At 42.2% G+C, this 24,540-nt stretch overlaps 1 protein-coding gene across 1 annotated transcript; it reads right to left on the reverse strand.

The window, feature by feature from the left end:
- Positions 1 to 1,683: 1,683 nt before the first annotated feature.
- LOC139288665 (inactive dipeptidyl peptidase 10) lies at positions 1,684 to 22,594 on the reverse strand. The gene is made up of 25 exons (XM_070910031.1): positions 22,556 to 22,594; positions 17,064 to 17,178; positions 16,055 to 16,150; positions 15,771 to 15,865; positions 14,589 to 14,660; positions 10,691 to 10,743; positions 9,995 to 10,076; positions 9,416 to 9,536; positions 9,110 to 9,264; positions 8,364 to 8,461; positions 8,064 to 8,187; positions 7,623 to 7,664; positions 7,432 to 7,536; positions 6,664 to 6,755; positions 5,778 to 5,825; positions 4,357 to 4,475; positions 4,215 to 4,262; positions 3,847 to 3,945; positions 3,332 to 3,398; positions 2,988 to 3,182; positions 2,834 to 2,888; positions 2,632 to 2,731; positions 2,462 to 2,520; positions 1,992 to 2,064; positions 1,684 to 1,901 (listed from the first exon to the last, which is right to left on the reverse strand). Exons 1-25 carry the CDS (start codon positions 22,592 to 22,594, stop codon positions 1,684 to 1,686), a joined length of 2,370 nt encoding a protein of 789 aa, XP_070766132.1.
- Between the last annotated feature and the right edge of the window lie 1,946 nt (positions 22,595 to 24,540).

Consider the following 24,540-nt stretch of genomic DNA (forward strand, 5'->3'; position numbering starts at 1 on the left):
AAGTGTTCCCTCTGCACAGGTGCACTTAAAGGGCATCTTACATATGGCTCCAGTACAATGGACTCTGAGGCTTACCCATGAAAGTCTCCACAATATCAAACGGTGGTATCAAGATCAATGAGGAACATTAAAATGAAAATTGCATTACATTAATTGAATTTTAGCTTCATCTCTGATAGAAAAATAGTGTTATACCTTCAATTCTTTACAGGTGATCCTAAGCTGCATCTATATATCATTTATACATGTAGTGTGATATTTTTGCCATTCAGTATCAGCATATGTTACTCAATACTCACCTGCTTAGAGCTTTAGAGCTGTAATAGCAGATAATATTTGCTGTGAATGCCAAAGCGGCACTTTTGCAGAGATCAAAGTCAGCATTTATATGTGTTAGCACATGATTAGCAATTTTTCTTCCATAATCATAATTATTCCTCCAAATGGCTCTGTTGGACTACAGCCATGATGATTAGTGAAGGAACCAAAGTAGATTTTTGCTGTAAAACAAGAAGTCCAAACTTTATTGTCAAGGATTGCTGGAAAAAAGGACTAGCCGGCTGTCTAGAGTCAAGGGCATTCATTTTTCAAACCAACTGCATGCAGTTTACCAGTATGGTTTGATTGATAGTTTGGTGGTCAAGCCCACTGTCCACTACCTTTGTGGACTATAATATAATGGCTAAACAGTTTGTCCAAAGAAATCATGTAATTCTGCAATACACAAGAAATGATTAAAATGCCAAGATGTATCAAAAAAAAGAAACATACTGTACTTCCAAATACAGTACAGACAGACTTACATAGACAGACCTACATAGACGCTCTTATAATCATTCTTGAATCAGAGCTTGTGAAATCGCAAGTGATGCTAATAAAACCAGTGGATAAAGTCCACAAAATGTATTTGGCACATTTAGAATGATCGATAAGCTTCATTTAACTTTATTTAAGCCAGGAACACGCTGTACAAAAGACCTAAAATTCACTCAGATTTCACAATGACATCTTAAAGATCGTGGACAGTCTGCCCAGGCCATTTGGGCCAGTTTACATGTTATCTTAGAGTTTAGGATTCAAATCTCTTGTATCATAGATAGTGGTTTGATTTTGTATGACTGGAATCTCCATTAATCTGAATCCGTAGTATCCCGTAGTGTGAGCTGTTAAATTCAGAAATCTGTTTGGTGAAATTCAGGCATTTAATGCCGTCATTAAATGTGTAAGACTGAGTCTTCTCATAGCATCAATAAAGATTTTTTAAGTCTTCTAGTGTGTTCCTGGCTGTTGGCAGATTTTGCACTTTTAACCCTGATGGGTGAGATTTAGACCTGCAAAACACAGAAAATGCAATGTAAACTAATCCACATCATGCAGCCATTATGACATGCATGTTTTAAAATCTTTGTAAACTTTTGGCAGAATCAGTAGCCTTCTAGTCCACATCGTCTCAAGTGAATTTTGTAAACAAACAATGCCTCAAACATACAGTATAACAGCAGAAATATTTGTGTGCAACAAGGTATTCAGTACATAAATCTTTCCAGATGTTGTAGGAGGTGATCTGATGTGCTTGGTCCCCACTCCTGTGCTCTTGTGCCTGGTAATCCGACCCAAGGTAATGCATAAGATGGCGTACAGTCCTAAGAGAGTCCTTCCAGATGAAAGAAAGGAGCTCTGGGCTCAGTCATCTTCTTCCTCTTCATCCTCTATGGGATCTAGGAGTACGCTGTTCTTCAAGCAGGTTTGGAGGTAGTTCACCACTGTCCGCTGGAAGTGCTGGACGCTGCGCGGCTCTCTGAGGATGTGGCCCTCGTCTGGGTACAGCTGCAGTGAGTAGTTGGCATCCACCTTCACCAGTCGGCTCAGGAGCTCAGCGCTGTGCTGGAAGTGTACCCTCGCTTTGGCCAAACACACACACACATATATTGAAATTAGGGGTGAAAAAAATTCATGCAAGAATGAAGTACAAAACTTGAACAAAATCTCACCATCTGCAGTTCCATGTAGAATGAGGAAGTTCTCATCTTTCAGCTTGTTAACCTCCTCCAGCAATGAGGCAGTCTGAAAAGATATACCACCACAATATGAGTGCTGTAGTAGGTACACCTACCCAGCTAATGCAGCCCAACACAACAGCCCTGAAATAAATTCCACCTTCATAAAATTACTTTATTCTCATCTTTGAGGCTGGAAAGTTATGCACCATACTGAGAGGTGTTTCTGTAATTTAGTCTGCCCTCATTGACGTGAATGAGGTGGATAAAATATTTAAAAAAAACCTCAATACAATTGCACCACAAACTAAAACTGCCAAAATTACTGTCAAGACAGACTGTTGTATTGGACTGCATTAGTGTTGGTTAATAAACTTGCAACTGAGTATATATCCACAACCATTATCATAGTTAACTTGTACACTTGAATAGTTGAGTTCAGTGCATTAGCTTTAGAGCCTCACCGAGTAAGCGTGCTCCTCCTTTGCTGGAAGGCCTAGATACCTCTCTGAAAATGCAGCACCTGAGGAAAAAGTTGAATAACTTGTACTCTAACACATGAACTGTGTCTCTGTTTAATCACTATTTCCAAGGCCTCAGTGTTTGAATAGTTAATGGCATGATCTCAACTCACTATAAAGCCTGAAGTCAGTTATTGGCGCCACAACGGCCGTGCATTGGAAGAGCTTATCTGTTGCAGCTAACATCTTGAGAGTTAAATAACCACCAAATGCCTGTACGGAGACACAGAAAAGTGGTAAAACAAACAAAGCATGTGATAGCTTTGATGGCTTCCACAGGAGTATTGAGTTCCCACATTAAAAAAATGCTGTAACCTTGCCATAGAGGATCATCCGACGATCATCAATGTAAGGCAGTTGCATCAACAACCTGAGGAAATATCCCAAAATCCTGTTAGTTTACCAATTCACAGGCATTGTTCTCACATGTCAGTTATTTAGCCTTATGTTGTTGCATAACTGTACTGACTCGACAACTCCCAGATAATCTTTGACTCTAAGTGAGCCAAGCTTGCGTGGATCCACAGCGGTGGTCTTCTGTCCACGGCCAACCCCGCTCCTGCCGTCCACCCAGGCCAAGGCCACATTGTGCGTGCCGGAGAGGACCTGAGGCCAGTCGAGGGCAAATTCCTCTGTCACCGACTGACTGCCAGGAACACCATCCCTGAGCAACAAGACATACAGGACCAGCTAGTATGGAGACAGCTGTTAGGCGTGGAAGAGTGAAAAAATGCTAGGGATCATAGGTTGCAAAACAGGTGACATTAAAAAGCCCTTAGCTGTCGTTCAGCGTGGTTGTTCAGTGACACTTACACAATGATGAGGAGAGGGTGCAGGTTGGCCTCGTAACCCTGAGGTAGAGATAGTTTCAGGTGTAGATCTAAGAAAAGCAAACAGGGAAGGAACAAGGTCACCTCTCCATAGACAAGTTAGGATTACACTACAAACTAAACTACATTTAGAGCCTCTGCCTGAAATACATTTGAACCTCTACAGCACATCTTTAAAAGATCTTTAAAAAAAATAGTTAATCCGTAATCTGAACAAAACATGAACAAACTTGCACAACCACACTCCACTTGGCGCTGGTCCTTGAGGGCAGGTATTGATTCACACTAATGACCTAAGCACCAAATAGAAGAAATGACTGCTTTGGTTGGTACTTAACTATATCTGTCCCTTCCAGGCTGAGATACACTCTCTCTGCTTAATATAGTCTGACTGCTTTAGAAGAATACTGCCTTGTGACTGTAATATATCCTATATATATCCGATATCCTAAATGTCAAAGCATAAAATATAGCCAATGGTTTTTTTACTACTTGTACCGTGGTTGTCTGCTGGGAGTGTCCTGAACAGGGTCTCAGGGAGCCTCTTGTCCTCCAGAGCTTCAGATAGAGGGCTGTTATCCTCTAAGACAACGTATCCTACAGGAGTTAAAACAGATTTTTAATCCTAAACAGTAGCCCTTCAGGTTGTGAGCCAAATCCTCAATTATCCCAGAGGAAACAGCTCCAACTGAGAGCCACAGACAGAGGGCAGTGTTCACAAGCATGCAATGAATTAACCCACATTCTGGTGTGCTTGAATATATCCTGCCCTCTGCAGGCTGTCACAGGGAACTGCAGACAGCCTCTGTGTGTTTTTGTTTGTGTGTGATTATACCATTAGTCAGACAAGCAGACGTAACACTCACTGGAGGGGTCCTTTGTACTGTGAACTGTCACTTTAGGAATTCCTGGGCCTGGGGAATTTTTCAAAAAGTCAACATTATAAAACCAACAGTCTGAGCAACTTGAAGCTTTCATATTCCTTGCAAGTGTGTGTGTGTGATTTACCTAAGCAGTAGAGGATGAAGTGGGTTTGATTGGGGCTGAATGCAGCTTTAAAGAAGCGACATCCATCTATGAGGTTACAGGAGATGCAGCGGCGCTGAAACACTCCATCCAGGTCCACACTTTGAAATAAGAGAGGAGGGTTATTGACCACACTTTAGAAGAATAGGACAGTCTAAAACAGTTTGATTTGCTCCAGGAGAGGGTCAATTGAATTCCTGAGACAAACTATTCAGGCAGTTGACTTTTCAGAAACAAATGGGGTTCAATAAGGCTAGACATAAAAGCCGTTATACAGATTGCTCTGTTAGGCGGTGTCAAGTCCCTAAATGCCTGACTCCACTCAACTGCTTACAAATTTCATACTGGATTAATCACAGACCAAGTTTAAAGAAGCTATTATCCCTCCTCTATAATATTGTGCTATCATCTGTAGCCCAAAGCTATGTAAGCTAATAAAAATATATAAAACCTACGAGGTTTTGTGGCACAGAGGGTCCTTGTCCATTGAGTGGGTTTTTTTCTGTTATAAATGTGTCAGTTCAGCTGCTAATCTGGTGCATCTACAGCACACAACAATAAAAATCCACATATAAACACATTAGTTTGCAGTTACTCTTCAGATTGCTTTTTTAGGCACACAAGCGGCGTGTCTCTGGCGATGTCAGTGGGTCGTTAGGTCCGTCAGCCCGTCAGTCAATCCACCACTTTGGTCAAGACTGAATTATCTCAACAACTATTGGATTTCATTGGCCATTTTCTATAGACATTTATGGTCCCCAGATGATAAATCCAACTGACTTTGGTGATCGACCAACTTCTCATCTAGCGCCACCATGAGGTTTGCATTTTTGGTTTTAAGTGAAATGTCTCGCCAGCTATGGGATGGATTGCTATGAAATTTGATTCAGATATTCATGTCCCCCTCCGGATGAATTGCAGTAACAGTTCATTTGTCCTATACTTTGGTTTATGTTGGTTTACCTGCAAAATGAAGAACATTCCCATCACTCTGCTGTACTTAGCTACAAATAAGCAAATGTTAGCATGCTAACATGCTAGACTAAGATGGTGAACATGGTAAATGTTAAACATAAGCATGTTGGCATTGTCATTGTGAGTATGTTAGCATGCTAGCATTGAACTCAAAGCACCACTGTGCCTTGACTGTAGATTATTTGTCTTGTTTTAAGTTAGAACAAGACATGCTAGCATAGCTACATGCTAGCAATAACACATACGTAAAAATCTGGGGATTTAAGTTGGACTGAATGAAAAGGCAGCTCTCAAAAACGAATCTAGAGTCTGTTTTAGTCCACAAGACATTGTATCTAAGGGATAATTTCAATATTATATCTGTTTGTAGCAAAGAGAATCTGTATTTGGTCAAGGTTAGGCCGTGCTTCACAGGGGAGCATGCTTACCTGTACAGGTGCCTGCTCTGTCTGGACTCCTCTGCGCTCAGGAAATAGCTGATGATGAGGAAAAATGAACCACAGACAAGTTACTCAGCACTATTCAGGAACTGTGGATCACCTTTGGGTATCTTCCCTTCATCATAATTACTCAGGATCTCAATTATTCACGACAAGAATACACAGGTTTGCATACCTCAGCAATAATAAAATCAGTTTATCACATCACATTTAATTTGTAAAGCACCATTAGTGATGGTGATTTAAAACATTAGAGGAATGGATGCACATCAAAGTATCATATGTTGACTATCCACTTCTATATGAATGTAAGTAGAGTGTTGTGAGACAGAATGACTTGTTTGGAGGCAAACAGCAGTATCAACCCCGTGGGCATTGGAACTGCAAACAACTGGCTAGATCAACAATTGACTTTCCTTGATTCTCTGTGATGCTCAAACCTCAGTCAATCACTTCATGAGGGGTTTTCTTCCCCCGGCAGGATAAAGACAGATTTAAGCAATAATCTACTCTGGTCAAGTGTAAGTAATCCTTTGTCCTCATCAATGGAAATGCATTGCCACAAGCATAGTCATTTCCTTTTGCCTGTTAACCGAGATCAGTGCTTCATGTTGAAATGGCCCTTTTAGTTCCTTTTTAATAAGCCGTCTTATGTGTACCATTCTCCCAGAGTCTGACCTAGCGAATGCTCTTCAGTAGCCGGCACGTCTAGAATTTGCTCTAAGCTTACAGTAAGAGATGATCAGTTTAATGATGGCCACTATTCTACTCTACTCCTCCCTGTCACTTGTGCATTCATAGTAAGGAGCTGTGAGCTGTTTAAGGCGCTGAAGGGTGATTCAACCCGGCCCCACGCACTCTGGCTCACACATACATTTTTCCTGCCTTCTCGTCCAGGGCACAGAGCACGGAGACGTCCCAGCTCCCTGATGTCAAGAAGCGAGGAGGGACGGAGGGGATGGCAGGCTGCGTTACACAGAGAAACAGAGACGAAGAGGAGTGTAGAGGCAGGCAGATACACAGAATAAAAATAGGTACAGCCATACAGAAAGACAGAAAAACGTAAAGATAGGCTCATAAAGTTAAACCACACGAGTTCAGAAACAGTACTTTTTGTAATTATTGTTTATTTTGACGTTGGGACTGAAGTCAAAGAGACACAGGAGAGCAACTACAAAGCACATTTTATTGCCAAATTCGCTTAATTCTTTAATGAGAATTGAGAAAAGAGAAGCATTTTGTTATTCCCCTCTGTATAGAATATGTTTCAATAAAAAAAAAGCATCATTAACTATTTTTATAATTGCCCCGGTGAGGATGAATAAGTTGTTAAACTGAAATTAACTGAAATGCATTCCTTTAATAATGTAAAGAGCAAACCACCATTAAAGTCTTAATGAGTGAAATGGCTCCTAAGATGAAAGTGCTGTTTAAGTAACCATGAAGAAAAGAAATGCAAACAAATTGCTTCAATAATAAGAGAAGAGGAGCAGGACACTGTAAGCAAACCAGACTTTAGGGTCTGTGCTGCTGAGATCTGTAATCACACTGTTTAACATGACCCCTGTTGAAACGTTAATGACCAGTTTTGTCAGGAATGATTCAAGGATGACACGAGGGAGTTCACTGCCCTCAAACTGACCTGGGCTGAGAGGCCGGTGATGTGGTGAAACTCTCCACGAGCGCCCTGTTTTGCTGGCATGATTGTATAAAACACAGAGCCATCTGCTGAAAACAACGGCACGTCCTGTTGAAGACAAGTATTGAGTCAAAAGAAAGACAGAAGTGATAAACAGGTGCAAACAGACTTTATGAAACATGAGCAATACATACCTGACGTCGGTTTTGCATTATGTCCATGGCCATTTTGTGTTTCTATTGATTTCAAATCACACAATATAGAACATGGATTAGTCACGCCATTTACACGGCGCTTACAACATCAACATCTAAAGCTGATTTAAGTAGCATAGAATAAATAAAGCTTATTATGTTTTCTTCATTATCAAACATAGCAATAATAAAACATTAGCCATGAAATCTGTGAGGATTTACAGAAAGGGAATAAGCAATAAAATCCTGCAATACATCACTGAAAATTCTTCTCATGCAGCAAATGACCTTCAATATTAATCCAGCCAGTAGATATTTGAGCTTAAGGAAATCAATCGTAACTCCCAACACAGTGTAAAAGAAGCAAAAATTCTATTAAAGCTGTATATTGCAGCGGGTGCCATTTGGATTACTAATGTGGAACGACTGACGACCACTCACCTCTGAACATGCTCCTGTGGTGGCCTCGCACACGCAGAGCACTGATTGGTTCTGGGCACGATTCAGCCAACGAACCGCGAGGCGGGTGCTGCTGATCCAAGTCACCATGGAGACGTAGCTGTCTCTGAAGAGGCGATGCAGAAAATGATACACGGGGAAAGAATTGGAAAGTGGCGCCAAGGAACGGAGAGAGAGAAAAAGAAGCAGTGAAAGGCAGAGAGAATTTGGACATCTTTAATCAGTTCTGACAGGTGGTGTCTCAAGGTTTATTCTGATTTTACATTCACAAAGATGTACTACCTGGCCCTGAGAGAGTCAGGAGGCATCATCTCCAGAGTGTGAGCTGGACCATACAGATTCACCACAAACAGACTGACTGATGGGATACTTGAGCCAGCCTGTGAGCACAAGAAAAAAAAAAAAAAAAAAGATAAAATGTGTAAGCTTTGGCAAATCTTTTTAGCCATGCTGTGGCAGGGTCAATCCACCACTTTGGTCCATTTTGGTACAGATATTCATGGTGCCTAGAGACTTTACCCCTAGCTCCACTAGCAGGTCAAAGATTTCACTCATAGAGTGAAATATCTCAACATCTGCTACATGGAATGGCACAAGATTTAGAACAGACATTCATGGGGCCCAAAGGATGAATCCTGGTGACTTTGGAGATCCCCTGACTTTTCATCCAGTACCACCATGAGGTTGACTTGTAGGTTTGAGGGGAATGTCTCAACAACTATTGGATGGATTGCCATGACATTTGGTACAGACATTTGTGTTCCCCTCAGGATGAACTGCAATAACTTTGGTGATCCCTACCGCTTTATGTTTAGTGTTACTTAACAAATGTTAGCATGCTAACACACTAAGCTAAACTAATAAACTAATAGCGGAAATGATAAACATTACACCTGCTAAACAGTAGAATGTTAGCATTGACATTAGCATTCAGCTCAGAGGACCACTGTGGTTAAGAACAGCCTCACAGAGTATCTAGAGTCTAGCGTGTGGCTGTAGATTTTACTCTTGTTTTCATCTATTTTTACCTTGGGGTAGGGGAAGAGAACATTGGACGGGTAGAGACCACCCAAGAAGTGAGGTATTTCCATCACAGGTGTGGCCGAGTTGTTGATGGTGAGGTACGCCAGCCGGGCCCCGTCCATAGACCACCAGTGGGCAACATATGTCAAGAGCACTTCCTCTGTTTTAAAAGATTGTGTAGGTTGTAACTGTCAAACTTAAAGCATACACCTGCCATTCATGATTATTACTGTCAACTTGGTTTAGCAGATTTTTTCACTCTATGGTCTCAGTGTGAAACATTTCTGGTGAATTTCTGGAATACGTCCCACCTTCGTAAGTCCAATCAGAGAGCCCGTTCACCACATTCAGCTCCTGATCAGTGGTTGTGAGACGCAAGGGTTTGTTGGTCACACTCGGCTTGTAGTAGATATCTCCGTCAAACACATACGCCTGGCATGAGCAGCACAGACGGACAGTGTTAATCCATTATCAAAGACAGTACAGGCTTCATCACTGGCTGCCTGAATCGGACGCTGTCCAAGAGTGAATTAATCATCGGCCAGCACACACACAAGTGAGAACCAATACATCTTTACTTGCCAGTTAATAGGCTGCAGATGAGCAACGACATAGCAGCAAAAGCCAATTACATTACAGGGAAGGTAGATTAATTATATTATGAGTGTAAAACAACCCCATGATAGCAACACAGTCACTGCAATAACCTCTAAAAGGGAGTTCATCTCATAATGACAAAAATTATGAAAAATATGTCAAATGGAGGCTCCATTCATACACAGAATGTTTGTAAAGGTTTAGAAAATCTTCTTATAACATTGGCAGGTATAGTTGATGCAGATGACAAAGACAACACGTTGATCAGGTAAATGAGAGAGCGCCGGGCTTACCAGCTGGTTCCCCTGCGGCCCCCAGGAAGCATATTGTAGCACTGCCTTCTCCGTCTCCGGAGGGTTAAGCTCCAGCAGATCCCTGGAACACACACAAAAACTCAGACATAAGCCCTCCACCATTAGGGATGAGTGTCCTGTTTAAAACCCTCTGAGGTCCATCCATGCCCTGGCCTTGAGCTTTGCTTGAGAGAGATACTGTACTGTGAGGACAAAAAGAGCAAGATGCAGAGAGGGAAAACTAAACAGCGAACGGGGTTGGTTCATGCAAGAGTGCAACATTTTCTTTTTCCATATTTCTAGCCGCGCTTATTTTCCTCGTCAGGACAGGCAAACATTTCACTCCAAGGCACACTCAGGCAATGATCAATACTGCAGGTCCTCCTGAAACCCTTTTCAGAAGAATTCCTCAGAATTTCCAGGAATCATCCACAGCTAATACAGAGTTTTTCCACTGATATAATGCGAAATATGAATCTCAGGCAGTGAAATCTGAAGTACAGTACGAACCTTACGTTGGGAAATGGAACCTGGAAAGAACACCGACGAATGAATGCATGTCTGGCAGGAACATGAGGTTCTGATTCGATGAGACACACTCTGGGGGGGGGGCGCTTTTCAATCCGCAGGTCTGCTTGCATTGGTAACACTCATGCCCAGTGCAGCCCATGCATTAGCATTCATGATTCCACCTACCCATTAGCCACAGTGTAGATAGCATAGGAGGCTGTGAAGGACTGAGAGTACACCTGAAAGAGGTAGAGGATATCATGCACACAGGTGTGCCGCACTTAAATGACAACACAGATATATTTTAGTGCTCAAACATGCTCATACACATGTATAAAGAAAGTTAAATGCAAATGAAACAAAGGCTGTGAAGGACACTGCTGAAACCAACCTTACAATAAAGCAATAAGCAACATAAAGCTGTGTTTGCATTCTCTAATTCCTTCTGAAATCACTGCAAAGCACCACAAAAAGTGGCTTATTGCTTTCTTGAGAAGGGCAGCAGTGTCTCATACTGTAAGTATTTGTATGTGTGGTCATTTTCAACAGACAGTATTTTAATATTGCTTTGATTGTTACTGAGCCAAGCACAGCTTATTACTATACACTGCATTTAGTAAACCATTATTATACTTCATTAAACCACTGACAGCCATTTCATCCATATTACATTATTATTGTGATCACATCTGAATAACAGAAATTTGGGGACCTTTAAGACCAGAGCAGAACAAGCAACATAAAAGGCATGTGAGAGGAAAGTACAGAAACTCAGACAGACATTCTTATTAAATAGCATCATTACAGTTAATATCCTTCCCATTGAGATCTATTGTGGCTGGTAACTCTGTTGCAACCCCCGACACAAGCATCAGCAGCTCGATGATGAATTAAATTAACATGCTGAAGAAGACTAAGGGACCAGAATCAATGAATGCGTGCATGTGTGTTAACTGCAATTGATCACAGCATTACCTGATGAATTCTAGGTAATATATTGATTTGTACCATTCTTTCTTTTTTTTTTGTCAAGCAAAGAGTTGGAAGCAGGCTATTTGCCCACTGACCTCTGAAGGCCTGTGCCTCCAGGAAAACCAGTCCCTAAAGAAATTAAATGTCACATCCTCTATACAGCACACTTAACAGTGAAATTGGATTTCTCCCCTGTGTTGTTTGTCTGTTGTTAGAAAATGCATGGATGGAGTGGCGGTGACGCAAAGGGTAAAGCCGCAGGGATAAAGGCGGGGAAATAAATTCCAAGGCTATCTAAATGAAACTGAAATCGGATTGCGGTGTAAAGTCTAAGCATGTGGGGCAACAGGGTGTACAGGAAAAGAGCCATGTTACAACAGAAAATAACTGCGAGAACAGGAAGGGGAAGGATTGAACACTGAAGGAAACACTGAAGGAAAAAGGGAGGGAGGGAGATAGAGAGAGAGAAACAAAAACAATAAGGGAGGAAAGGATGCAGAGAGGGCAGAGGCACTGGCTGACAGCCAGAGTTGACTGGTACTCGGCACACAACAAGGTCCGATTTCGAGTTAGAGGAAGTGTCACTCCTCAAGACCAAAGGGGGCAGCATTGCCGTGAGCACCATGTTCAATCAGCTGTCTGTGATTTGTTAAGGAACCCAGAGATTGTGGTCATGATTCAACATCATGGAGCTGGTGGCAGAGACTGTACGTTATTGTGTGTTTGCGTGATAAACAGACAGAGAGAGTGAGAGCATCCGTCTTGGAGAGGCAGAGTGAATTCTAATGTGGCTGCCAGTAACATGTCATAAATCCTCAAGATCGCCCCCCCCTTTACTCCCCATTCCCTCCCCTATCCATGTCGCCAAAAGGGGGGTTGGGGCACAACGCACAGATTAAACACTCAAAAGATAGCGTGGGATAACATGACAAAGGAAACGTATAGAGATTACAGCACCCTTTGCGTGAGCACAGATATTGTGATCTATGGTACACCGCAAGACACACAATACAGAGATATTCCTCAATATTACCTCACAAGCATTTCTCAGCAGCCCCACTCTGCGCTGCCTTTGATACTAGCACCCATCAGCGTTTGCTGCAGAGTGCAGACACGACTCACATGACATTTTGTTTGTCCCTAAACTGCGCTCTCTTGGCAGGTTCTTGTCCGTTTGCCTCTGCTCATCAATCCCAGAAACCTCCATCTCCTCTAAGCCATCACTCTTTCAAAAAATATGTAGGTCTCCTCTTTCTCCTTTGCTCCTCTCGCACACAAACCTGTAAAACTCACACAGGCTTTGAGGAAAGACATTTTCCTGTAGGAAATCTGCTTTCTCTTGTTCCTATGTGCCAAATCCCTAACTCACTTCCTTGTATACCCTCTTATCAAAATCCATTTATTTTCACCCACCAGGCACAAAACCCTCCCTAAAGCCTCCAGAGCTAATACGAAATCCAGAGAAGCCTTTTAACTTTACCCACAGCCTGCTCATCCATTTCTTTCCACTGCAGCTCTCTCCTTTTAGCATCTTTGTCATTCTTTGATAACCATTCTGATCGATTTCAACTGGGCAGTGTATCTAAGGGCAAATGGTGCATAACCCATTTTTCTTTCCCCCCCACCCTCTATCGCAAGTGGCTTTCCCCACTGCTGTCTCTGTTTTTCTCTCTCGTTCTGTGCCACTCTCAGCAGCGTGCCGCTCCTCTTCCAAACAGCAAAGCTGGTGCCTGGCGCAAACTGCTTCAGTCAGCACAAATCCCCCCAGAGATAGACAGAAGAAAGTGAGTGAGAGTGAGGACGATGAAGCCGGAGAGAGAGAAGGAGGGCGCAAGAAGGAAGGGGAGAATGGAGGAATGGCCCCCATGCACACAAAACACCAACCATGCTCACACGCACATATCCATTTCTAGGTATACAAATGATTCCAGGTGGCACGCTCTTTGTCTTTGATTTCTTCGAGTGTGAATACACACTGAGCGTGCAAATGAGAATAGACAATTCCCGCTGACATCAAAGGAAGTATGCTAATGACATGACATAAACCAACCAAAGCAACCCACATATCGGGCAAAGATCTGAGCCCTCTCTCTGCAGAGATATCTGAAAACTGATTGAATGTATGTTAACAGCTCAATAATTCAGTTGCAGTGGATGCACTGTGTTTGCGACGAATACTGTAACACAGCAACAGGCTCATTCACCCCCCCCCCCCCCCCCCACACACACACACACACACACACACACAGAAGATATGATACGCAGTGACTAGAGCAAAAGCAGATCTCTGAAGGAAACTAAACAAATGAGAACAGCAAAGTCTGTATTCAGATTTTTTAATAAAAACGTGGGGAAAATGTGCTGAGGGCTTTTATTTCCTCCTAATTCTGTTTTCTTCCCTCTCAGATTACTTGCATATTAGACAACTTGCCTGCCCTTTGAGGAGAGACTCAACTATTTATTAATGGTGCGGGTATGTACAGAGTGAGACGGCTGGTGGGGGGTGGAGGAACTGAGCTATGTGGTGTTAAAGTAAAGGGAGCAAAAGATCTTTGTTTTGTGTCTACTCCAACACTTATACGAAACCACCTGCGATTGTGATTCCCCTCAGCTTCTCATTATAATTCCCCAGCGAACTAGCAGGGCGATTTCATTACTGCAGCTCCAACTTTACCGCTTCATCTGCTTGATCTCCCCCTCCCCTCCCCCCGCTATCCACTTCACACTGATCACTCACTCTAACCCCCCTGCACCTTCCACCACCAGCCAGTTTAAATATTCAACTCCCCATATGTTATTCCAGTCATTTGGCGGGCGGTGTTATAGAGCTAAAGACTGCTGCAGTAGCAGAATCAGCACACACACTCCGTCTCCTGAACCTCCTCCTTCATGTTCTCGCTCCTTGTCTCTGTTGTTTCTTTGGAGCTCTGATTAGGATGCATGTCACCGTTGTTTCGCAGCCACTAGTGGCCTGTCAGACATGTGGAGGTGTGTGAGCGGTAACAGCTTGTCTTTGATATTGGAGGATAATTTATGACCCTGTATGTTTTCTGGGGGTAAAAAGCTTTGTGGAATAAATCTGAGTCAACTTGGCATTTAGAAAAAAACTCACCGGTCGAATGTTATATGCCAAGAGGACAAACCTCTTGTCTGCAGACACTTGGAACTTAGTAGTGGTCAGGTCCTGTAGGGGAAACATATCATAGACAACATATCATCAGCAACCTGTGGAGAAAGTGGGTTGGGGTATAGCACTTGAATGTTTTTCTTCATAACCTCTTTGCATCCATTGCTAACTAACAGTGTAATCTGACATGTGGAATTCCTCAAGGGTCAATTCTGGGACCTGGCTTATTCTCCCTTTACACGCTGCCTTTAGGGCACATTATCCGTCAGTTTGGCTGCATCTCTTATCATTTCTATGCTGATGATCTGCAGCTTTGTGTATTTGTATAACCAGGCTATGTTACATAACTGTCTTAAACCTGCAATAATTAATTTTTTGGCCATTTGTGGGCAGTGGAAATACGTTGTGAACACAACATTGACATATCATCACCTCTGAAGTTGCGCAAACAGTTGCCTATTTGCACATCCAGTGGACACGAAGCAACATAGTCATTCATCTGGCACTCACTTACCCTATTATTTAACAATTCTTTCTTTAAATATCTCTACAGATGCTTATCATCTTTTTTTGTAACTGTGAAACACTTTCTAACCCTGGTTATGAAAAGTGCATCATAAAAAAAGTTTGACTTACTGTGAATTTTAATCTCAGAGTTTGACACTATATATAGCTAAAATTGTCTCTGCAATTCATATATTCAGGGAAACCCCATGTGCGTCTTGGCATTCATGCAAGAAAATGTCTTTTTCTGGAATTAGCAACAGCAGCAGAGATACCAAACCATATCACAGAGGAGAGACTCGTTCTCAACCTGACAACACAACCCTGCTTTAAGCTCCTCGGCGATGACCCATATAAGTCTGTCAGTGTCGTGCAGAGGCGGTGTTCAAAAAGATGCCCTTGCTTAGAAAATTCTCTTTGAAGGCATGTTGAGGGCTCACAGAGCAGCAAGGTTGGGGGGAAATGATCTGATACTGTCACTCCGCCAAATCTTTTTTTGTCGCAGCTGTGGGATGTGGAACAGTGGGACTCTTCAGCTTCCCTCTCTCTCGATCGGGAAGCATTCCCTTTCTATTGATCAATCTGTCGAGCTGTCTGTGGATATAAGTCCATCAATACTGAAATCTGTCCTCTGTCCTTATAAGTTGAGTTGCTGTTACTCACCAGGGAGCTGTTGTCCAGCAGAGTCGCAGTAAGGTTGCTGTTGAGGCTGAACGACAGGACGTGTCCTTCTCTGGTGCGGAGAGCCACTTCGTTTTCTAACAGGGTTAAGACAGTTCAGGGAAGAGGGTCCTGTGTTATTAGAGTGGCGACTTAAATCCACAGAGGCAGAGACGGTTGCTTGGTCTGCAAACCAGTGGCTCAGTTTGAGGTGAGATAATTTAAGTGGCTTTAAGCTGTCATGGGCACTTCAGGGGTAATTCGTCAGTCGGAACAGGGATCCTTACCGTTCAACCATGCCACACAGGGGTCATGAACTTTGAACTCTTCACTCTCCAGATCCTCCATAGTGAGATGGGAACGGAGTAACAAGTGAGATTCATCTTCAGAAGCAAAGAGGGTTAATTAGTTCATCAAAAAGTATGCAGTGTTTACAGAAAAGCAGAGCTTGAGCATGTTTGAACCTGGCTTATTATTATTATTTCTGCTTCAGTCTTCGATTTATTGTTACTGCTCATATATTTGAAACATTTCCCCACATTATGCCTCCCTTTAAAGCAAAAGTTTGAAATTTTGGGAAATACGCTTATTCCCTGTCTGCCAGAGAGTTGGATGACAAGATGGATACCTCATATCGGTTCATTGAATATAAGGCTACAGCCAGCAGTTGGTTAGCTTAGCTTAGCATAAAGAGTGGAAACAGAGGGAAACAGCTAGCCTGGCTCTATCCAATGATAACAAAATCCACCTACCAGCACACTCTAAAGTTCAGTAATCAACATCTTGTTTTTTTAATCCACACAAAAACTTCTGTAAGAACGACAATTCACGGTTTTAATGTCTCAAGAGACTATTTCCTGGCTGGGAGCAGTAACTTCTTGAAATCTCTCTTGGTTGCCAGGCAACTGCTCAGAGCCAAGAAATAGTCACGGAGAGATTATAACTCTCCATAAAATGGTGATTTGTCGTTTTTACACTGCGGTTTTTGTACAAATGTAACATGTTAATTAGAAAGCTTTTAGAGTTGGTAGAAGGATTTTTTTGTTACCTTTGGACAGAGCCAGGCTAGCTGTTTCCCCCTGTTTCCACTCTTTGTGCTATGCTAAGCTAACCAGCTGCTGGCTGTGGGTTCATATATATCCTACAGACATAAAAGTGGTATCAATCTTCTCATCTAACTCTCCACCAGAAAGTGAATAAGCGTATTTCCCAAAAAGCCGAACTCTTCCTTCAATTCTCCACATTACAAGTCTTCTCCACTTTGCTGCTTTTAATCATCCAAGCAGCTCCTCTTACCAGGCGTGAGGAGGATGACAGAGAGAATGACCAGAGACATAACAGCCACGATCACCACCATGGCAATTCCTATACCCTTCCAGTTCCGCGGAGGACCATCTGAACTCCCCAGGTCCTGAAAGAACACACACACAAACACGGTGACGAATGCGTGCACTGCCGATGTGGAGGACATTAGTGCTGCTTCATTTCCACGGTCGCACAGAAATGTCTCCCCGACAGGCATATTAGTACAGTGAGCCTCAGGGGAATTGAGACCAGTCTCTAGCATCACAGACACCTCGCTGAATTACACTAATTTTCCATATGAGAATTGCATAAAATTGTTGCATATGAGAAAACAGACTTTAATTGCAGCAGCAATTTTGGCTCCACCATCATTTTTCTTTACCAACGCCTCATTTCACCTGTTACGTGACTGATGGGCCATGTGGTTTGCTAAAACAGAGGGGGATGGGTGGAGTTATCGTGAAGTGTGTGGTGCCTAAATTCACAGTGTGCTTTTACAGAAAAAATGTTACTGCTCCATCTGCATTGGGGGATCAGGATCTATTAAACAGCTCTGGATGAAGTTGTTAACGAGGCAATGAAAATAAGGAGTAGATGGGACTGTATAACTATACAATGACTTATAGACAAAGCTTCAGTTACGAAGAGAGCAAAACTGCACGTTAAGGCTCAAGTCCTTGTATATCCTCTGTATGCGATCAGGGGGAACTGATGGAATGAGCCGGCATCAGTATCAGTCACAATTAAACACAATTGTGTGCTGTTCCCATGCTGCGCTCCACTCCCTCATAATGAGTGGCTGGTGCTGCTGGAGCCACATGGCTGCTGGAGTGAGAGAGTTCAATCACACAGCGGCTATAAAATTCTGCCTTCATTATGGCATTATGGCCCACTCCTTTGGCTAAACCCTCACAGCCTCGCCTGTCCCGATCACCTTCCTCCAGGCCTTGGGTAGGCGGGCAGCGGAAGGAGGGCATCTACATGGGTCACCGGTCAACAGATTGCTGCTCCCCAGTGCTCCCTGGGTGACACCAGCTGTCCACGAGTCTGCGCTCTGCGAGGGGGTTTCTCGTTGGGAAAAAACATCCTTGATACACATTTTTTTTTTATTGTAAGGAAGCAGGTTTACTTTATACCTCGAGATGAATAGAAGACACACAAGGTCTGCTCTATTTCCAATGGTTGCCAGCGCAGAACTCCTGCCAAGGTCTCATCTTTAATAGATATCCTTGGCTGCAGTATCATAACATGTTCAAATTAAAAGCGCTACCAGTTGCACCTGCAGGGACAACTTTTAAGTGATGTTTGAACTCTCAGTGCGGGCCAGAGCTGGGAGATTGATGTCCAAGGCTGTGTATCTACTGGCCTTTCTAACACTCTGTTTTATCTCATTCTCCTGCCCTCTCTGCACACAATATCTCAGCGAACCACTATTACACTTCTAACAGATAAAGAAACCTACAGCAGTCTATAAAGGCTTTGGGAGTACACAGTCAATATTGAATCATACCGCATCTTCAGCACTCTCTGTTTGAGTCATTAACATAACAAACTGGATATGTGTTGTATAACATTGCAATTCATGAATAACAATGGTTAAGTATTGTGGTTACATATCATAAAACATATTATGAAGAATTACATCATGGTTCCAGTATCTCATAGTAGAAAGGGACATTTTAAATTAAATTCCTCCACTTGGCTGATTCCATCATACAGTGTATTCATTTCCAAGTCCTCCCACTAATTACTGTGTGCAATGTGAGAGCTGAAACATCCTCCTAATGGGATGCACAGCTCCTGTCATTCCCCGGAGCCCGGACATTGGACCATACTTCCAATTAAGGTTGCGTTGTTGTTAAGACAGACCGAGAGAATCCCACATTTGGGGCGAATGAGGAGTTTTGTCACACTTGCAAATGAGGTACAGATGCGCTGAGCAGAATCCCCAGAGTGAGCATCGGCGAAGCTGCCGGTGCCGACTTGCGGTCACAATGCATGAGGGAATCTAATGCAGCACAAACTGCTGGCACAGATGACGAGCTGCGCTGTACGACGGACCAGGCTTATCTCAGCACCCTGACGGACAAGCGAATACATCTCAGAGCAGGTTTTCTGCTGAGCCAGATCCAAAACACACATAGACCTCCCACAGGAGTTGGAGTAGAAGCCTAGATGAGGTGTCAGTCAAACGACAAAGGTAGTGAGAATGCAAATCAAAGGTCTTTATGTTTATGGATAACTCTCCTGAAGGAATCCCCTTGAGAGGATTTTTTTTTTGGCAAACCGTGCAGTACTGCATTAAAGAAGAGAGAGCTCTTACGCCTCTGAGCAGAGCTCGGGGATTTTCACTCATCCAAATGAAAGAATCAATAAGGTGTACAGCTGTACAAGGTCCAGAGGGAAACAATTAATAGAGGGAATACAGCCATAAAGAAGACGTTTAGGTCTGTTAAGCACTGTTTCTTGCAAAGTATGACACCTCCACGTGGAACACCAAGACCTGTACTGACCTTTCTACCATTTCAATGTGAAAATCATATATTGGACTGGAACTGTTTATTAAACTGCACATAAACAGATTCCATCTAACTGGCTGCTTTTCCTCAGAGCACTGTACACAAAATCAAACAATTCCAACTGTATTGATTGAGTTCGCACACTAAAAAAGCAAGCCACACTAAACACAATTACTCAATCTGCACAGCATGCAACACAACTAGGTTGCGCAGAATGCAGGCAGGGAAAGAATTTATAAATTAGGCTCAGGAGACCTCCTTAACTCCATCTTGTGTGTCTTTGAGGCATGGAGAATCCGACAATAAATCACATGCAGAGGAATGAGGGAACCAATGCAGGCTGTTTGGGGATTTTGGTTCTGGATTTGCATACCCCTAAACTCCCCTTTAGCATCAGGAAATGATGTTTATTACACACATGACATTGGCAGAGGCATCAAAGAAATAACCACCACCATAAAAAGGGGGATATCTATTGGCAGACACACACAGCCTTCAAAATATCCTATATGCTCCTGATTCTAATGATTCACTGTAATTGCTCACAAGGGAAAGCTATAGATTAGTAAGTAACCATGTATGTATTACCTTGTCAATATCTCTCACTGCCTCATTTAAAGTGAAGGTCATCATTAGAGCAGGCTGTATATTTAGTGTGGCTGGAATAAATGGTAACCAACCAGCTGTAGTAATGAGATACTACAGCTCAATATTGATTCATATCTAGGCTATATTTCATCACATTTTCTGTGCTCACTGCGCCACCATCTCTCCCTTTGTGTTTCTTATCTTAAAAAAGAAAAAGCAGTAGGTGGGTAGGTGGTATAGACACCATATGGGACTAACTAACTGGGCAGATTTTTTTTGCCCTCGAGGCAATGCAGCACAAGCCTTTGTGAAATGAAAGACCTGCCGCTTTAGCCTCCACTGCTGCAAGGCTACCCTACTGTCTCATTCTTTTCATGCTCCCCATCACGCATACGAAAAGTACTGTACAAAAGCATCCTGTGTGAGGGAGCTTTTCCTCAGCATGTCCGGCCACTCACAGTGACCGAGTTCCAGCCTCAGGAAACAAGCAGCATCAGTAAAACACACGTGGGAGAGCTGCGGGTGGCATGATATAGAGTTACAGTCATTTTTCACAGAAAGTAATACGCTTATAGTATGCTCACGGCATAAGAATTCACTGTGTCATATCATCTCAACACCAGTGATGAGGATGAATACTGAAACAATATTGCCTTTGAAAAAATTAATTAAATCACTTATTCATTTTCCTCCTTAATGCCAGGGATTAACTGAACCAGAACCAAAGCATTATGTTTTTTTCTGGCATTGAATTATGATATTGGTGTTTTATTTGGAAATGACAAAGAGCGGTATCACAAGTCCTTTATGTCGACTCTGCAATTCTCTTTGCTCCTACTGTATCATGGCATGTCTAATATCATGACACACAAATAGGAACCCCTAAACCAATGCATCTTCTCACCAACAGAGACAGACATGACAAACTGTAACCCAGGTTTGCCACATTAATTTATTTTCTGTGTAAAGCATATTGATTGAAGACTGTGGCATGACATGTTGCGTCATTTGCCGGTAATAGATTGTCTATAAACCCTGCAGCGTTGTGTGGCCCTCTTAAGGAGACAATAATGCTGCAGGATTATCACAGCCAGACAGCTTCCACCAAGATTTTATCACATCATCATGTGAGTGAAAGAACTAAAGGTTAATGTCAAACATTGCTATGCTCATATCGCACATCAGTAAGACATAATTTTACCAATAATTTAACTGCTCCTCTATAGGCTCTCAAACACTTTCTCCACCAGGGACAGCTGTGCACTAATGATCTCATGATTGAAACTCTTTCCCAAGAAGGGTGACTGTTTGATGAGATATGTTAATTGGTTGACCCGGCAAGGGTTTAAATTGTTGCACAGCACTGTGGAGAAACAGAAACACCAGAGTAAAACATCTGGACAATAACTGATTCAGCTCAAGAAAGTTTTATTCAAAGGAGGAAGCCATGCATAGTAGCTAGGCTTAGATATCAGTCATGCAAATACCATTAAAATCAAAGTGTAAAACCAGTGTGAGGACTGATCTGATGGAAGCATTTATCACCATCAGTTATATTACAATAGACCATTGACAACTAGACCAGAATTCTGTACACTTTAAGCCGCTAAAAGCATAAGCATCTTGTGTAAAATCCACTTAGTGTATAATATGTGTAATCTCTGAAATTGACTGTTTGCTCACAAGTTGCCTCTGACACATACAAAGAGATGGACTGTCTTTTAAATAAACCAGAAAACAGTGATATTGAATGGGAGAGCGGCATTAAATACTCATTTATGGAGCATTAAGGATATTTTACTAAATTTAGAATGTGTCATCACCAGTCAGGAGTGTTAGTAGTGTGAGAAAAAACACAGCATATTGGTTCATAGTCAATGTTCATTGACAAACACCTACACAGCAGAGGGATAATCAATCACACAGTGCAGGCTGTGGGTTTGAGCCCGTTTGTCACTGTGCAGGTCCAGGCTGGAGGGGACAGTCTGCGGGGACATTTTTTTTTATATTTGAATATCAGACAGAAGATATCACGCTGTAAAAGTCTGCATGGGACAGGAAGACAATAAGAATGAGAGGCACTGGACGTCGAGTTCCCACACCAGCCTGCACCGCAGTGCACAGAGTGCCTGTCCCGGAGATATGAATATTGACGGGAAAGTCTGAATGGGCGAAATGGCCAAACCACTGATCGATAGTCATCGTATTGTTTGCATGCATGAGGAATTCCCCACTGCACATCACAGCATGTCCACTCACAGACCAGACACACATGCACGCACGCACGCGCGCACACACACACACACACACACACACACACACACACACACACACACACTGCTCTGAAGTAGACAACAATAATACAAACACACATACCAGCTCCGTGGTCATGTTTTGTTGAGTTGTGGCAATCATTGTAATCCTCAACAAGCTCTGCTGCCTCTGTAGTCTCAAAACCCGCCGAGCAGCTACACTGTTGTCTTGCGGAGCTTTTTCTGCATGCTCTGCTTCTTGCAAGTTTGTCCTCACTGGGCTGGTGGTCTCTCTCTCTCTCTCTCTCTCTCTCTCTGTCGCTCTCTCTCTGCTCGCTCACTCATTCGCCTATTTCCAATCTGTTAAGGCTATTGATTGGCTCAGAAATTAATCATGACAGGAGGTTGGGTGTATAGCTATACTAGGCGATTTCAGCTGTTTCAGCATTCTTACAGACAGTCAAAATGGAGTAATTTTTAATAAACAAAATATTTAGTGACAGATTAACAGCAAATTGTATCTGTAAGTGCTTGTTATACGTGTACGTGTTATGACTGAATACTGATAAACAATATTTAACTCCATTACTGCTGTTTAACTGCACATAAATCTGCACAATTTGTACATACTTTATATTTTCCGTGTATATATTTATTTTTGTCCCCCATATTTTTTATATCTGTATTTATTATTTGTATATTGTTTTTCTTTTTAAAAAAATACTTCTAATTCTTAGTGACACAGTGCTTGTCTGCTGTGTGTTTCTGCATCCCAAACTGTGGGATTAATAAAGTCTAAGTCTAGTCTAAGTCTAAGTCTAGTCATTAATATAATAATAATAAACTCATCAGTCATCTGCAGTGCCTTTATTTCTTAAGAACCTTCAAAGAGATGCTGGAGACATTTTAACACGCCATATATCGCCCTGCACATGTCAAATTATAAGTATATTATACCCGCAGATGGGCACAGTAAGTGTTGAAAGATTGATGAAAGATTATTATGAATTATGAAGGAAATTCTTCAAAAGAGGATCACTGGGGTCAGTGTCTTTTTCAAAGTCAAAAACACTATCATTATATAAGATAAAGGGGGAAATTCACACGCTAGCAGTGTATAAAGTAATTAAAAATAATTACAATCCCAGATTATACATTATAATTCAGAAATGGGCCATTCTCCACAAGTATGTTTCCAGAAAACTGCCACTTGTCACTTGTAATAAAGTATTTCTACACTGTGGTATTGCAACTTCCACCACTGGCTATATGGTGGCAATTAAACAAGAGTGTGGCCGTTATTTTTCCACATCACACTACAAGAAAACGTTTCTTCGCTAGTGTGGACTCAATTTTGAAAGCTGTGACCGGAAGTATAACGTTTTTCTTCTCCTTGATTCCTGCTTTTTGATTATCTATTTGTTTGTTTCTTTAATTTTTGGCTGATAACTTTATGTTATAAATAACATTATCTTAAAATTAAAATGATATTCAAACGGACATTTTTTGTACTCGTTTGGGTCAGTTTGTGCCTTTGTGGTAGCACTGCTGCAACGAGTGACCGTTACGGTGGTTTTATTTTGAAAATAAGCACTCGGAAGTCATTTTCTTCAATCAGGCGTGACACCGGCGCAGTGTTCTTCACTCATTGGCTAGCGGCGAAATTTGAAATGCAACGCGCTCATTGAAGCTGTAGCTGCTGAAGGATGAGGACAAAGGTACAGCAAGCTGGTCGCTAAAAAAAAAAGAAAAGGAAAGAAGCAGTGCGCTAAACATCGCCGAAAGGGTTTTGCTGTCCAACTATTCTCCTGTACCGGAACGGTAGGTAACTGTTGGTAGCTAATATTTGCTAATATGGCAGCTAACGTTAAAGCAGAATGTAACGTGTAATAACCGCCGTGTTATTTCAACTGAGTTAGCTTAACTTAAGTGTGTGTAACGAAATTCCCTGGAGATGTAGCTATGTTAGTTAGCTAAAACAATAACATAACCTGTGGTTACAACGGGGCTATAGCAATGGATATTTTGATGCATTGTTTTCATTGCCTTTAAGTTTGAGGATATGAGGATTTCCGCTCATCGTTTTCCAGATGTCTTAATTTAACTAGC

The sequence above is a fragment of the Enoplosus armatus genome, chromosome 8 (assembly GCF_043641665.1).
Source record: "Enoplosus armatus isolate fEnoArm2 chromosome 8, fEnoArm2.hap1, whole genome shotgun sequence".
Classification (NCBI taxonomy): Eukaryota; Metazoa; Chordata; class Actinopteri; order Centrarchiformes; family Enoplosidae; genus Enoplosus; species Enoplosus armatus.